This window comes from Achroia grisella, unplaced genomic scaffold (assembly GCF_030625045.1).
Source record: "Achroia grisella isolate CSIRO2021 unplaced genomic scaffold, CSIRO_AGI_Agris_v1 utg517, whole genome shotgun sequence".
NCBI lineage: Eukaryota > Metazoa > Arthropoda > Insecta > Lepidoptera > Pyralidae > Achroia > Achroia grisella.
Window position 1 is genome coordinate 1,215,396 of NW_026712910.1, and position 17,709 is coordinate 1,233,104.

Genomic DNA, 17,709 nt, shown 5'->3' on the forward strand with positions numbered 1-17,709 from the left:
GTATGTAATATAAATTATCAAACTTTACGAATGTATATGAAAATATTTGAATTTTACTGGTTATTCAACTGCAAATCCTTTTTGTATTAATTTGGGGCTGGCAACCGTAAATTATATAAAAAACTATAGAATATAGCACTACAACACAGATATAGCACTTAGTACCCCGAAACTTGACTGCCATAGAACTGGAAGATAGTGTGCGAAGAAGCGAAGCTACTGGTGGAAGTGTGAATGAATACAATAGATCACATACGGCACCGCCTCAGCATTGGTGTCAACATAGAGGGGTTCGGTGTTATTGAGGTCGACGCCCGCGCCGCTCGGCGGACCGTACCCGCGCTCCGACGGGGTCTGCGTTACCTGCGCCGGCTTCGCTACGTAACCTGTCAACAATAAACAAAGTCACACGAATGAAGATGTGTGCATGCATTTATTTTTGTTTTTTTTTAATTCATGATAATGTAATGGTGGACCACCTTGAGCTAACAGGATACGCTGGCGGAGCAACAGTGGCAGATGATAGGATAAACATGATGTCAAGTTAGTTACCATTATGATTAAATAATCAGAGTTTAACCACGATGCTTATAAGGGCAACCACGTGGATATCGACCTAACATGGTCTATTGCTGACTATGGTGTCCTTGGTCTCCATTACTAATAATTCGCTTCTCCTTATTTAATCTTACATAATGTAAGAGTCGTATACATATATTACTGTTAGTAAGGAAATAGTAGAACAGTGATAATTTTAAATATGATGGATTAAACATTTTCATTTCAGCCTAGGTATATGATTTTATCTAATATTTTTACCCTGTGACCGCATATCTTGTTTGACTACTTATACAACGCTATACCGTCCGAAACTAAGCACATCATGTACATACTATTGATACTAATCAACTGATTGAAACTGAACTTCTTTTATATTATGTGTTGCCATTTTTTTTATGTATTAATATTATGGGATAAAGAGACCGTAAATGCGTCAAGTTATAATTTTACCAAAAAAGATAGAAAATAAAGTAAATTCATTAGACATATTCAAATATTTCGTCCATAATCCGAATATCAATATGGTGAGAGAGTTATGATATAAGGAAAGGAAAAAAATATTTTTTGTTTTGATCAAATATAAGGTAATATTTGTTTATGGCATATACATACCTGGCAGTGGTTGTGTGGCAGGAGGTGCGTTAGATAACGCAGGGCTGTTTGGTTGAGGTAAGTAGCTGTGTGCTCCCATACTTCGCTTTGCTGTTCCATTGACGAGACCATGCGCAGCTGGCGATGCAACTGGCTTGTCAGTAGACAAGATCGGTTGCGGTTCTAGAATATTGTAATTAGAAAGTTATGTAACATTATAAAATAACATATATCTAATAAATTTAATGCTTTTCGATCATGCCGTATATTATTAGGTATAATATACGAATGTTGAATCCTGTACCTCAAAATGTAGCTTGAAATAGAAAGCTCGGCATGATCGAAAACATGACTAATCTATTTTTTTTATATACAGGTACTATTGTAATTTAAATAAAATATATTTATAACAGCTATATATAGAACGTTGAGCGCTAAAATTTGACTGAGCCAAAAAATGCCCTTTGTATTTATGATTCTTCGGTGCTAGAAATACCGGTAATAAATCTAATTAATCTAAGCGGGCATAACAAATGTCGCGTTAACCACAACAAATAAATTTGACAATGTCTCTTAGTACCTTATCTGGAATAGTAGTTATTATGGTAAATTATACTATAACTTATTATAATAACTGCAATAAAAAATAAAACTATACTAATAATATTTTTGAGGTGTATGTTGGTTTTTTGACAGACTCCCATGAAAAATATCAAATATCGTCCATACTTATCCGGAAGACACTTGTAACTTTAGGTACTATATGCAAGGTAACGTACTACTGCACTGATAATAAAAAATAATATATAATCGGATAAGATCAAGGCCTTTCGATTAGAAAAGATAAAAAATAATTATTACATTGAGCAAAAACATGTTGACCATAAATTACTTAAATACTAATTTATTAATAACTAAGTGTATACATATCATGAAGGTAAAGGAAATACCTACTAACTTTTAAAAGTAAATACAATATTCCTTATGCTTTTAATCTTTTAGTTATAATTATAAATATAATAATATAATTTGTTAACTTACCAGGTTTATTTGCACTAGGTTCTTGTAACACCGTCACATAGCTGTCTGGAAAGATGCCGGTTTTATTGCCATTTCTACCTTCCCACCAATTTTGATCTATGCGTCTCGTCAACACAACAACTTCGCCTTTCTTTAGTGGAAGCTCTAGATTGGTCTGTGCTATAAAATCGAACTTGGCTCTCGCTCTGCCTTCTAATAAGACAGACTTTTTCGGTGATTGTGTTACGTCACCTTTCATTATCTGGAATGTTTTCAAAAATACTTATGTTAAATGCAGTTCTTATTATTATTATGATTACAGTTTATTCGAGGAATACTATTAAATTCATTGGAGAATGTGGAAGGTATTTTGAGATAAATGATGACGCATGTATGCAATGTAAACTACTATGGATTGTAAAACAGTGGAATAGACAAAATAATCATGATAAGATATAAGATAAGATAAGATAGTATTATCGGTGTGGGGAGGAAAGAATCCAGAATCGATAATGCAATGAAATTATCAGGACATGAATTGAAATTGAATTAAGGCAGCACTCAGTCGCACTTATTTCAGCCGACAAACAGTTTGCTCATAAGTGTTTTTCAATTTTTCTCTTTTAATTTCTCTGACAGATATTTATTACTCCCTTAGAAATTACTGGGGATAGAAACATGATACTTCCAATTTGATACTTAGGTAAAAGGCATGAAGCGGGCATCAAACGACCACGTGATCTGTTTGTGTATCTACTATAGCTGAATGCATGTTGATGACGGCTGTCAGCATATTTGTCATTCAATTTCATAAAATACGATACTGTCATTTATTAGGTACATGCAATGCATATTATTTTATATTTGTCTTTAATATATCTTACCTCGACATAATTGTATGGGAATAATCCTATTCTTCCATGAACTTCGCCCTCGTACCAATTGGCATCGATCTGTCGTCTTACGTTAATAAAGTCACCTTTTCTGAAGCTCAATTCTCTAGCAGTTTGACCATTAAATGCGTATAGTGCTCGGGCAATTACTTTTTCTGCTTCATCATATCTGTTGAGAGGAAGAATGTTCTTCTGAGAAGGCGTGAAGTTGTCTTGATGACGTCTATTTTGCATATCTTGTAGTTCCTGTAAGTTATATAGAATTGTTTGATACAATATACATAAAAATACATACCAATATTAGCTTTACTTCGATATAAAAAAAAAAGTATCATGCAATTATATACACGATTATACTTAAAAGCAGTTTATAAAATAAAAGAATAAATAAAGAAAGTAGATAACTTTTGACTATGAAGATCTATAGCACAAGTTTATGCGATTCTTTGAAATATTTTGGTGTATGAATTATGGACAAGAAGATTCATAGACGCATAATTTTACCTGAATAATAAAAATAATAATGTACTGACTACCTAAACTCGTGCTGCAGATGATATTTTGGTCATGAATTGAGCAAAATTTTGTTAAATAGCGTGTATTTTTAATAATGTCACACGATGATGACAAACATTAACCGAAAAATTAAACACTCGTCTCACACCATCAGCCTCTCTCAAACATCACCTTAATGGAAGCATCAAACGCTTCTATGTCCAAGGGTTGTATATCATTTTCCTGGAAATTTTAATAGATCAACATCAGTAATGATGATATTCAACGGAATCTTTCATTACAAGTAGTGCCACAGTCACCACATTGTATATATCATCATTTCACTTGACGAACGTTCAGCACTATTATGTAAATGTATAATTAAATAATTATTTAGCTATTACTACTTCTAATTATTTAGTCATTATAGAGCTAAAACATTTCTCAGGATAGTAATCATAACTTCTTTCACTACAATTTATGATTTATTCTGTAAGGTAAATGACATATTTGAACAATTGTATTTACACACATTACCATGATGATCGTTTCTCGCGCACGCTTCACATGGACTGAGGGTAACCGTCCGCGTTTTGTTATTCCAAATACACACATAACATTTGTATTGTGTTTTCTCTGACCAAATAATAGGGAAATACCTAATAATGCTGAAGTTAAAGCTCAAAATCCAACAATGGTTGATGATTAACGGCAAATCAGTGCTGCTTTGTGGTCATTTGGTTAACGGACTTTTGTCATTCACGCCGCGATTCACGAGGTATGCGCGAGAGCAAGGTCGTTTCTTTTTTTATTTAAAACAAATTGTGGCCTCTGTGGAATTTGATTATTAAATAGGAAACGCTTTTTTCCTCTATCAACATATTTATAGATAGGTATATCCAATATATTCATCACAGTACTTATATCGTTGATGATGTCTTATAATTTTTATATATGTATCTTTACAATAACATCGCTGTAGTAACTGCGTATTCGTTTTCTCTGAAATTATACTGAAATAGAAAGCCGATATTCAATTTTCCATAATCATTTTTAAGAAAATCGTTACCAGTTACTATTTTCTAACATACATTTGTTTTGCTCGTGATCATTGTTTATGATTATGTAGATCAGTGTTGTACGCATCAGCGAAACGAAACATTCACAATGTAAATGTTACGCTCTCCACTTCTCACAAAGATGGGAGCGGATGGCAGCAGAGTAATGTATTATGAACATATACCTAATATAACACACACGTATACATATTTGCATTTTAGTTTAATAGACTACATCTAGAGACAGTCACTATAACAATACTAGTACCCCTTAATAGTCAAATTGTCCTGATACTAAATAAACAAGTGACAGAAATACAGATTTAGATTTTGTGTAAATACTCATAAAATTTCCCGAGTAATATCTACAAATTTACTATATCTACCACAGCTGGCCGTTGCCTTTTACAAAATGTAGCAATTAAGTACGTACATAAAGTTATTTATATACGTACGTACAGTACGTACATAAGGATAGTCATGTATCCCAAATTTATTGTATTTGACGCTTTATGAAAGTGATTATGGCAGAGGATTACTATGATATATGTATTTATAGGCCATTATAAAATTTTATCAATTCTATGAAACGCAGTAGTATATAATATAGGTAATAGGTATTTTAAAAAATATAGGTAAAAATAAAGCAACACGTAAATATGCCAATAAAACTAGTCCATGAAGTGGAATATTATGACTGATTTCTTTTAAATGGATTCCAAACTAAGAGCAGTTACGATTGACCCTGTAAATCATTTGCTGGTAAAAACTACGCCATTATGATAAGTTGTAATGAATTCCTTTAGTTTTTCAATTTGGGTAAATTTTCTTTAAAAATTAAATTATCAATTTATACAACTTAAATTTATTGAAATTATTTTTAACAGTATATTATAGAGCTACATTTATTATTAGAATTACGAGATATTTTGCGATATTCCAGCGTGGTACCCCATCCCTTCCATTAGCCTGGGATATCGATTGAGTTAAATACCCATCCTTTCTGAATACATGCCTACACCATATGAGTTGTTAATTTACATTTACAAATTCAATGCTTTGTTATATTTATTGAGTAAACAAATTATGAACGAATTGAAAAAAGAGTCCAATTCAATTATGTCAAAGCAACAATTTAAATAATGACTCTTATCTCATCAAAGTTTAAATATTAATTTGCACCTAATACTACTAAAACGAAAGTAACTCTTCTAGTTTACTTTTACGAATCTGCGATCATTAAAATATATGCAGTCTACATATAACTTTTTGTATTATGTAATGTTAAAACAAACACACGTATATGTTAAACTTACAAAAACAAAGGATGTGTACATAAAGATAAAATTGTACTGGCAGCGTACTGTCCACACTGTTTATGCAAATACTATATCGTGGAAACCAAAATGTACTCGTAAATAATGTAGTACTGATACGACGGAGAAACCGCAAAGGTAATGATACCAGAGGTCAGAGCCAGCGTATAAAATATAAGTTTATATTAATTTCTGTCTGTTAATCATAAAATCAAGTAATATTAACTCAGGTATGCTGCCGAATTGAACTCATAAGTCTTACCTTAGCATTGAGAAGTATTTTTTTAAGTCACGAGATAATTACGCGAGTTATTATCGGTATTGATCAAACTATGAGTACAGTCGCGTGCTACCTCTATTTAACTCGGTTGAACAATCGTCAACCTCGTTGGGCCTTGCCTGACACATTAATAGCGTTTGATACTGTTTTCATACTTTTACGAACAGTCGATGAATGAATATATCCGTATATCGATTCAGAAACTGCATGATTCTGCAATTTAATAGTTGACAATCATGCAAATACTGTTTTTATAATCAAAGCCATCGTGAGTACTGTTGGTAGTTAAATATAGTATAGTATTTTTTATGCTTTTTGCGAAAAACGTAGCATATAATTTTTATTCTCTGAAGCTAATTATTGATTTTTTTACGTATAGGTACAGGAGAGAAAATGATGGAGGAAAACAATATTACTAACCTTTTTACGGTAAGTCTCTACTATTCAGTATTACAGAAAACTATAACATGTTGGTATAGACATACCTACTTTGTTATGGCAATATAAAAATCTAACATACATTCTAGCGTTGACAAAGTTCTATAACATGAATATAATCCTAATTCGACTCTAGATATGATAACTATACCTAATGGATATGCATAAATACTGTCAACATTTACGAACCTGTAGGTATTTGTTCCTCTTCTGTTCTCTGTAGAGCCGTTTCATGTGCTCAGCCTGCTGGCGGGCAAGTTCGCGCTCTGGCACGAGCGGTAATGGATCATGTCGGACTGGGCATCGATAGTGGATGTTCACGTCGCTCTCCACATAACGCCGCGGCGATTCTGTGTGAATTTACATTGATTCATAATAATAATAATGTATGAACTATACACAATAATTTAGCATTAATAATTGAACAATGTTGCTGTTTCCGTTACTCTATTTCTCCGTTTATATAAGTGCAAAACCGAGGGTGGTCTCTAGTATTTGCATAAAATAACATTAAAAACTTGATATCGGAACTGAAAAAATATATTGCTTAATGTACAAAGAAATACACAAATACTGTACGATGTTATTGTTAGCAACAGTTTTGTTTAAAATGTATCAAACAGCCGTAATAGCCATTATAATTAGATGTTACTTTCACACTGTAGCAAATTGTTAATTACGTATTACCAGTATTACACGTAAATACAAAAATAACGCTTATTTTTAACAGCAAAGTGAAAGTGGTACACGGCGGAAATGCTATGGCGTCCATCGATGAGGTAACTACCATCGGTGATTTTTGGTAGTTAGCGATTATGCGATGATACGTAACTACTTCCACAGTGAATGGAACCGGTTTATGAGGACCATTATAATATTGCGTCTGATAAGAGAGCTGTGCAATAAAGGAATAATAAACAAATAAAGTAACATTCAACAGTTTATTCAATCATTTAGCATTCATAATTGAATTTGTTATAATTTGATTATTTATCGTCGATCCAGGATTGAAACATTGAGTGTCGTAGAAGTCTCGGAAGAAATAAAATTTTAGACATGAATTAGCTCAATTTATGTCTCTGACCTCGTACATTTTTTATTTGTTGGAGCCCCCCCCCCCCCCCCGTAATATAACAAGAACCAGGCGATTAATATAGAACTATAGGATCTTTTTAAAATTTGCTTTCTCTTGGATACAAGACAATTATATGCAATTGATAAATTGCATATACGTTTAATCCTTAAAATTAGATCTTCATTTTATGATTTCTTGGCACAGTTTAATGAAATTATTTTGTAGAGTTATATATTTATATAACTCTGTATTTTCAATTGTACATGTTCAATTTCTAATTACATATAACTTTAAATATACATATAACTTCTGTATTTATGTCTTATCTTCGTAAATATTTTTGTATAATTGATTTGGAAAGTCATCCATGTTTTTTATTACTAACATTTAAATGCTTGAATAGTTTCCGGTAACAGTTGTAATTCGATATGTACAGTAACTTGTCTTTCCATTTAGCAAAACATGTGAGAGATGAAATCGAAAGCCCTTTAGAATACGTAAGCTGCACCGACAACTTTCTCAAGATAATCATTCTAAACACGTACGCACTACATGTCTTGTTATTTAATTCTAAGACAAAGTTGACAATATTTAGTCAAAGTGGATATTGTACATGTTTTTAAGAAGAATATTAGAATTTTAAAATTCTAATTACTAAAATTCTAATTTTAGAAAATTAGAATTTTAGTATTTACCTCAATTTATTTATTTGGATACCATTGTTAATTGATTTTACTTATTTTGAAGAATGAACGCTGTATTTATATAACATAATTGGTAACGGATCTTTTTTAAGTTCTTCTCTTATATAGATATGATTGATATGATTTAAGATATTGTTTCGAATCTATAATAGAATTACGGTGGTGTTATATAAACTTTAATCTCCAGTCTGAGATTAATGCCTAATGTTGACACTGCAATGTTGAAATAATGGTTATGGTAACCGAAAAATTATAAGAAATTAAGTGAATTAGAAGTCACGCGGCTGAATCACGCAGTAACTAATAATTGCTGCGGAAGAGTTTTTGAAATTTCCATTTCGTTTCCACTGAAATTATTACCGTTTTACTTTCATCAGAAGTCATTGATTGATTATACAATATTATATTCAGCTTGTATATTTTCAAACTTAGTGATTTAAGGAATAAGGCGTTATTTATGCCTGGGAACACTCGAGTTCGAATTTGTATAAACTAAGCCTATTGAGTGTGTTTTCAATTACTTCATAGATGCAGAACATAATAAAATATAGAATTTACAATGAAATCAAGAAACATATCTTACTATTTTAGATTTATGTGGAATAGTGTATAATTACAAAAATAAAATATTTATTTTTTTTAACAAATACAACAGAAATCAAAATTAAAGAAAATACAATAGAGAGCATCTATCTATTAACATAAGAGCTATCGTTGCTCCTCTTCTTAATTGCAGATAAAATTAAATTATTCAAAACAATTCGGTGAATTAGTTACCTGCAAAATGGCTAAAGAATTATTAAGCTGACCTTAGTCGAAGTTTCGTAATTTGTCACTGAAGCATAAAATGGTTAAATGAAACGAAACATTTTTTGTAGAAAGTTAATAGAATTAAAATAGATAGGGGCAAAATCAGAAGAAGGAATAAATTATCACTAATTAATACAAATACATAATATATTAATTTAGAAAAAGAGTTTCGTCGCAGCTTATTAGGTCAGGTCACTTTATATACTTCAAAAGTCATATCATTGAATCTCACGGTTGTGATTTATAATAATATTTTTTCAACAGAAAATTATTTAGTATTAAACTGTATCAATTTAAATTTCATTATTATATATCACAATATAAATATAAACACTGGGTATTTTTGCTAAACTTTAAGATAAATATGTAATAGTATATAGAACACACAGATAAAATAACATTTATAAAAAGAAAAAAATATATACAGTAACAGAACTTTCGAAAATTGATTATTTTAAAAGTATTGTTTTAATTTAAAAAATAACGAACCCTGCGTTGTCATCCTCTTGATTTGCTTTAATATACCCATCTCTACAACTAATTGAACTCTCACACGTTTAAAAGTACCACTATTATTTTATTTAATTTCGTAACTAGGTAATCAAAAAGAGCGCCACTCAGCCGGTAACTGACAATCACGATTGAGATGTGTTTGTAACTTTCGACTCTGAGTACCAACTCCCGCCAAAATCACAGTACAGACCGCTTTCGCATAGTAGTGTGAGTTCTTTAGACTGTGGCAGTATTTATTTAGTAAGCAGAATCAGCAGTTCTCGTAGTATGATAGGTTTGTTTTGTTTGTTTGTTTATAATGTGTTTTGTTACGGTTAATGATATTTTTATCACAATAGAATGATAAATAGATGAGTAACTGCAAATTAGTAATACGATAGAGGCCTAATATTTTTTTATAAATTGCTAAAAATAAGATATGCATACTAATTAAAAAAATAGAGTTAATTTACCTTTACATGTACAAATGAATTACATGTATACATATATTATGTACATTATTTTTTTATCAGAAGTAGGTACTTATTAATTTGTTGTTTTTATCATAAAGTCATGATATCTACGACACTACCAAACTACGAACATTTTTTATTTTATCAATATTTGCAGAAACGGCTTTATGCGTCATTTCTAGGTAGCAAATTGAACATAGACAATTTACATGCCTAGGTGATGTAATAATATACGTAAGGCACTTAATAGTACTTACTGTACGGAAGTGGCGCATAAACATCTGGATACATGTTTGTTCGATTCGCCCACTCTGTTGAATCAGCTAAAGAATGCAGATTGTCATCATCTTCTATTATATTATTAGGTTTGGTTTCATCAAATATTTCATCTAATTGATCGTCATCTCCATTAGGTTCTTCTTCTTCAGAATATTTTTTCTCGTCTCTCCTAAGATCAGTATTTCGAGTATCATCTCTATCTGAATCTTCTAATTTATTATCACACAAACAATCGTTTAATTGTTTAGACTTAATTTTGTAGTCGTCTGTAAGTTTATCGTTAATAGTTTCAATAACAATGTTTGTTTCTGATACCATAGTTGTATCATGAATGACATGATTAACAGTGTTACTTAAGGCTTCATTTTTATCACCACACACGCTACTCTTTAAGCTATCTGTATCCCATTTTGAAACAGAGTTAACTGGACTACTTTCTTTCGAAAAGTATGACTCGTCTTCTTCCAATTCTTTTTGGATACTTTTTTTTAAAACTTGTGGTACATCCTCATTGCGCTTTTTTAGTAGACTGTTTTCATTTAAAATATCTTCATCCTTTATTTCTGTATATTCTTTTGGATTGTTTTCATTTATATTTTCACATACTTCCTCCAATTCGCATTCTTCATTGTTTTTTTTCGGAAAATATGTTTCATCATCATCACAGGTTTCGGAGTCTTCATAATACAAATTCTTTTTTACATATTTATTTAATGCGAGTAAAGATTTTGATAAAGTACCGGATAAAGGCACGTCACTAAAAAAATTATCATCTTCATAAATTTCGCTCTTAACTTCTCGACTCCTGCCTTTTTTTTTATTATCACTAGTTTGGTAATTCATTATAAGAGCACAGTTTTATAATTACTTCATCATTTCACTTTACACGATCACTATTGAGTTTGCACTAAACCAACATCGTGATATCACACAATATCTTCTTATCTGTCAGCTCACAGATAACCCGTTCAATGTGTCAAATAAATGTGTTATTATCTCGGTCCAAAAAATATTTTAGTGACTTTATTTATTATGATTCCGAACAATAATACCGCGTACGCGTATATTATATGACTGAATATTAAAAACATAAAAACTGAACCGACTGGTTTTTGCGTTGTCTGATGCAAACGAATGACGCAAATATTGAATAATCGAGGCACAATCACGATTGAGATTATTGTATGCTTAAAATTATTATATGAAACAATATTTTATTCAAAGTAAAGCACAACACTAATATCGATAAAATAATATTGGCTTGTCTTATATTAAATTTAATGCATTTTCGTAAAAAAAAAATAACATGTTACACCATGCAAGTCTACATATTTTGACGACGGTCAGAAGAATAAGTTGATGTCGATTGTTTTGAACAAAGGCCATTGTTTCCGGTTTATTCGCATAGATATTACAGATAAGTACATTTAAAATGCGTTACCACTCACAATGGTCTGAAGAGTTTAGGATGGAAAGTAAATACACTATTTCACTATAATGTAAAAAAGCGTATATAAGTAATATTTTATTATATATTGATAAAACTATAATATGTTAAATATGTATGATTTTGAATTAACGTACCTTTATCAGAATAATTCCCATGAGGTGCTCTCCTTGGTGGTTCCGGTGCTGACTCGCTTTCTATTGGGTTTGCAACAAAACGGATAATAAACTACTAAGCTATTATAAAAAAAAACATATTGAATTTCGTTATGATTATTTATTACTACTTTAGAAATTTTACTCGCACGTAATCGTACTATAAAATTTAAATATTGAAAGTTGATTCAGTGTCAAGAAATATAAGAAATTAAAACATAACGAATATCAATAAAAGAAGTAAATTTATAAAATAAACATGTATCTCCAAAATTAAACACTATATTTATATATATAACGTAAAAAAATGGTAAATTAACCTTGGAATGTAACTGTGTGTCGCGATGGCATGATGTACGGCGCGACACAATAGGGCCACGCAGCCGGCGGTGGACGAGGTGGAGCACGTGGGGGCTCGTAGCGGCTCGCTGGCCGGTGCGCAGACGGATTAAATTCTTGTTTCGCGAACACGTCGCTTTTAAGAATAGAACTCAGTGTCACAGAATTCTTGGGAGTAGATTTTTTAATATCCTTCTTTATGGGTGAATTACGACCACGTACTAAAATATTAGGATCTTTGATACATTTGTTGTTATCGGTAATTTTAGGATAACGATGTGCAACCCAAGGTCCAGCTAAATATGGTGCAATATCTCGCAGTTCATTTATATCAGGTGCGGATGCATAAATTTGTCCCAATAATGACATAGTTTCAAATCTGCGTCGCATGCGATCCACTTCTCCAATACGACATTCTAAAGTTTCTTCAGCGGATCTAGATCTGGGCACTGTACGCCTTCGAAGGGAAGCCAATTTCGAAATGATGTCAATATGTGGCATAAAGCGGTTCGTTGGACGAAGTGGTATACGTGCGACTGGTAAAATATTACGTTCGCGTCGCAAAGATTTTTCGATAGAAGCCCAATTATTACATAAAACATTTCGGGTAATCTCAGGGTCACTTCTGTGACGACGTAGAATTGCACCCGCTGCAGTGGGGGAATCGAATCGTCGCGCAAGGCGGCGCACTTCTCCCGCCCGTGCCAGGTTGAGATAAGCACGCCAATAACGCTCCGGGTCGGGCGACGGACTTCGACTGCGCCAGATTGTCTCATCGCTCGAGTACCGTAGCGTGTCAGGCGTTTGCCGTTCGGTAACCTGCACTTCGGATTGAGGTGAGGATGATCTTGAACATATAGATTTTATTGGAAGTGACATAAATTTATTTCGTTCGCTTTCTCCAAAAAGTTCTTTAAAATTTGTGCATGACTGTGATTGTACTATTAGATTTGTTTGGTGTTCTGATTCCGGTATATCTAGGCATTTAGTTGCTACCATTTTATTTTGTTCGGATTGTTCATCTGAACTTTGTCGTGCATGGTAGACAGTTTTTGCTTGATCTGCTATTGTGCTAACTGATTCAAAATATTCAACTTTTTTTTTCACTTCTTTAGTAGGTCCCTTATAAATTACAGTTTTATTTGAAACATCTGAACTAGCTGTGTCAGTTTCACTCAGGGGCGATTGATACTGAGTATCAGATATTTCTTTTGGATAAACAATATGTCTCTCATTAGTTTTATTTATATTGTCGTCTTTGAGAATATTGGTTTGTGTACTAAGTAGAGAGGCATTTTCACTGCTTTTCATATCTAATTTCTCACTAATTTTACTATTTTCCAATTCTTCTCGGAGTGGAAGTGGTGTAGGATTATCGAATTTATTTACTCTATCTAGGATTTCTTTGCTAAGCGTTTGGGAAATTTTTCTTTTTTCATTTTCACTAAGACTCATTTGAATTTTATTAACATTATTTTTTAATTCTTTTACAGAAGTTATCGGACAAGAAATAGCAGCTATAGATTCAGACTTAGTGAGTTTTTGTTTATTTTCGTCTTTAGAAGGGTACTGTGACATGATAAGTGAATTACATCTTATATGTAATGGTGAATGTTCTGCTTCTTTTGGTTCTTTTACATTGATAGAAAACTTATCGATTTCTCTATTTGATTTAGCTTCTAATTCTTTGCTGTATATGGCATTAAGTTGACTTTTTAATGCATTCACTTGCTCCATTGATAAGCTGCTCCATAAACGATTTCCAATGCCTATCTTTTTACGAAGCTCGATCAAAGATGAATCTTGCTGTAGAGCAATTGAAGGCTTAGTAGAAGTAATTTTTTCTTTTTTAGTTTTCTCCACATCATTTTTTCTATTAATATTAAATGCTGTTTCAGCTACACTAGTACCTCTCCACAGGGGTTTGTATGTATCCTTGGAAGGCATTGCATCTAAATCTTGTTCATTATAAGTAACTTGTTGAAAGTGCTCTTTAAGGTCTTCCACCGATTTCTCTTTCGTTCTTAAACCTCTATCTCTATCATATTTCCATCTAAAATCTTTTAAATCTCTGGGATAGAAAAGGACGTCACTTTCATTCTGTGCTCTTTTCAATTTAAAATATAAATTATTTAATTCCTCTTCAGCTCTTTCAATAGCTCTTATTTTCTTCCAGCGATCAAAATCAATAATTTCCTCATCTTTTCTTCTATGACGTAATTCACTTCTGGAAGTCGCCTTTTCCAACTCCCCTACTCTTTCTAAATATGTATAATATCTATTCAACTCGCGAAATCGCTCAGATCTTATTTTAGTATTTTCCATGTCATGAACATATTCAGCATAATCTGGATCATCGTTATATAAACTAGTATCACTCTTTGTTTTTATTTTCATTGATTGTTTTGTAACTTTTTCATCAGCATCACCAGCACTTCTTGTTCGTAAGAAACTTGTTATATTGTCATTGAAATGTTTGGCACTGTGTAATTTTGCACTATGAATACGGCGATACGATGGAGATCTAATAGAAATTGGTGAAGTAGAACGACTTCTGCTGGAGATTTTATTACAAGTCTGTTTTATAACTTTTGGTGAAACAGGTCTTGAGGTTTGAGAAAAGAACAATGTAGCTGGAAATTTATCTATGTTTTCATCTACTAGATCTGATTCTACTAGTTTATTTACTGATGGTGAAACTGGACGCACAGTTTCAGAAAATATCATTCTTGTAGGGGATTTCAACTGGCGTGAAATAGATGTAGTTATTGACATTTTTGGAACTTTATGAACTACTTTTGGAGAAACTGGCCTTGATGTTTGTGAAAAAATTAGTCTCGTAGGAGAAGTACAAGTACTTACAGGTGATGTTTTCTGTTTTTCTTTCTTATAAAAGAGGACAGTAGGAGATTTAGGTCGCGAGGTTTGGGAAAAATAAATTTTATTGACAGGTGGTTCACTTTTACTCCGAACTGTAGCAAGAGATGAATTTGATCCAAATTCATTACATTTTAATAAACTATCAAATTTACGTATTTCACCATGCGCTCTATTGGGCCATGATACAGAACGAGGACTTGATATTCTTGTAGGACTGGTGTATCGATCCCACATTTTGAAACGTGACAAAGAAACAGGTTTTCGGTGAATTAAATAAGTATTCAATGATTTTGGTTCCTTATTATCCTTAGGAACAGATTGAAATATTTTAGCCTTTTCTAATACAGTAGTATTGGGTTCTGTAACAGGGTACAATGTAGTCGGCATATAAGAATTTCCTAGAAATAGGTGTTGGAAAAAAGAATTAGAAATAACAGCATCACGCGTTCTTTTGATTTCCTTAGAGCTTAAAAATCTACTATCCAAATGCTCAAAGGAACCAAAATTTGACTGTTCGTTACATAAGTCACCAAATTGACTTCCAGATTCTGAATCATGTGGTGATTTTAATGAAGTTTTCTTTATATTTTTATTTTTAGTAACTTTTCCTGTAATATTCTTTATATCTTTTAATTTCTTACTGCAAGATTCATGGCAAGGTGTACTTCTAGGCCTAACGACGACACTTTCAAGAGGTTTCTTATTTTTTAGGTTAGTTACAACTGCGGTTTTTATTTGGCTATTTTTATTTGTACCCAAAATTTTTGATGATGACTTCGAAACATTCAAAGATTTTTGTATGTTAGGTTTTTTTAATGCTTTACAATCATTTTTTATTTGTGGTCCCAGATCTGATTTTGTATGTATGTTAGACATTTTTAATTTCTGTATTTTTTCCGATGTTCGAATCATGTCTCTACTTCTGTGTGTAACACCTGAAGTTGATGGTTTTAAAGTGAGAGTTGATGATGGTTTAATTACATTAAATTTAGAGGTATAATTAATATTACTTTTTGGAGATTTGGGTTTAACCTTTGTAATATCTATACGTTCATTTCGCTTTTCAGAACTCCATAATTTATCCAGTGATGTTACTCTGTCTAGAATATTTGATATTGGAGTTCTTCGTCCTGCACCACCTTCAATCACCACAGATGTTCGTGAATTAGCATATTTGCTATGCAATGAATTTGAATATTCAGTGGGTAATAAAGTTCTTCGAGGAGAACTAAAACTGCTGGTGGGTTTCGTAACATTATTTTTTTTAATTGTAGTAACAGAATTAGGTCCAATATTACTTTTTCTATTAATGGCTGGTGGAGCTGATGTAGACATTACTCGGTCTTTGGCGAGTCCTTTGGTGTCTAGCATTGGTCCTTTTTTAGACAAAATTTGGGTGTTTTGCCTACATAATTTATGACATATTTTGTCTTTTAAAAAATCAACATTTGAATGTGAAGACGATCGTTTATGCGAAGAAGATACCGGAATAGTTGATGTAACTAATTGTAAAGTTCGACTATTTCTAGAGGAAATTCTTCTAGGAGGAGCGGGAGGAAAATCAGTAATAATAGACTTTCTTTGTGTATCTCGGCTTACAGAAGGCGTTTGTTTTTTTGTTCGCACGCCAGTTTCTATATGTGTTATCGGGTAGCATATAACTTCATGAAGTTTCGGTGAATTCTTGTGGATTCTTATCTTCGTCAACGTAGGTGATATCGGAATATATTCGATTTCCGAATCGTCTGTGGAATTTCAACTTCTGTTCAGTAGCACGATCTTCTTTTGCGCACGTTAGATGTGAGTAAAACGTGATTCTTGTGCTCCTGGAATATTTTGGTGTATTTCAAAAGTGAATTTGCTCGTTCGGTGATAATAAAAACGTGCTATTGGTAGAAAATACTCGGGTGAAACAATTGTGATGTTTAATTTTGGAGTCTACTTGTATTCATGCTTTGCAAATTACCTGTATTCGCAGCTGAAGTACCAACACCACGTTAATAGAATTAAAATAAAAGCATGCACAGAAATATTTGAATTGTGAACTTACCGCATGTGTATTTGAGTTTTAACTAACGTATGTGCGCTGAACAGCATTATTACGGTGTTATTACAATGTAACCTTGAATAAACACGGCTGACAATAGATGTCGTATAGTAGGATGCACAGCCCTTGATCGAATATTATTGGAGTCCTCATAAAGCAGTATATTATAATTCAGTAACGATTAAGTCTACAAATACGTTGTCTACTGAAGGAATTCAAAATAGTTGATAACCGACACCATCTATATTATTAATTTCATAAAATCATGCACTCTTAATTAAAAACAACTTATACTTATGTAACTATTGATTTATTTCCTATTTGAAACATGTTATTACTTTAAGTTAAATATCAGT

General features: G+C 32.2%; 1 protein-coding gene across 1 annotated transcript in view; it reads right to left on the reverse strand.

Annotated features, from left to right (window-relative positions):
- The window catches only part of LOC131847297 (uncharacterized), a 96,099-nt gene that overhangs the window by 1,748 nt on the left and 76,642 nt on the right, over positions 1–17,709 (reverse strand). Inside the window, exons 15-22 of the mRNA XM_059196840.1 lie at positions 12,408–17,051; positions 12,070–12,129; positions 6,842–7,002; positions 3,753–3,803; positions 3,057–3,311; positions 2,194–2,434; positions 1,174–1,335; positions 257–386 (exon numbers count right to left, since the gene is read on the reverse strand). Coding sequence (XP_059052823.1) covers positions 257–386; positions 1,174–1,335; positions 2,194–2,434; positions 3,057–3,311; positions 3,753–3,803; positions 6,842–7,002; positions 12,070–12,129; positions 12,408–17,051 — 5,704 coding nt within the window. The remainder of the gene's footprint in view (positions 1–256; positions 387–1,173; positions 1,336–2,193; positions 2,435–3,056; positions 3,312–3,752; positions 3,804–6,841; positions 7,003–12,069; positions 12,130–12,407; positions 17,052–17,709) is intronic.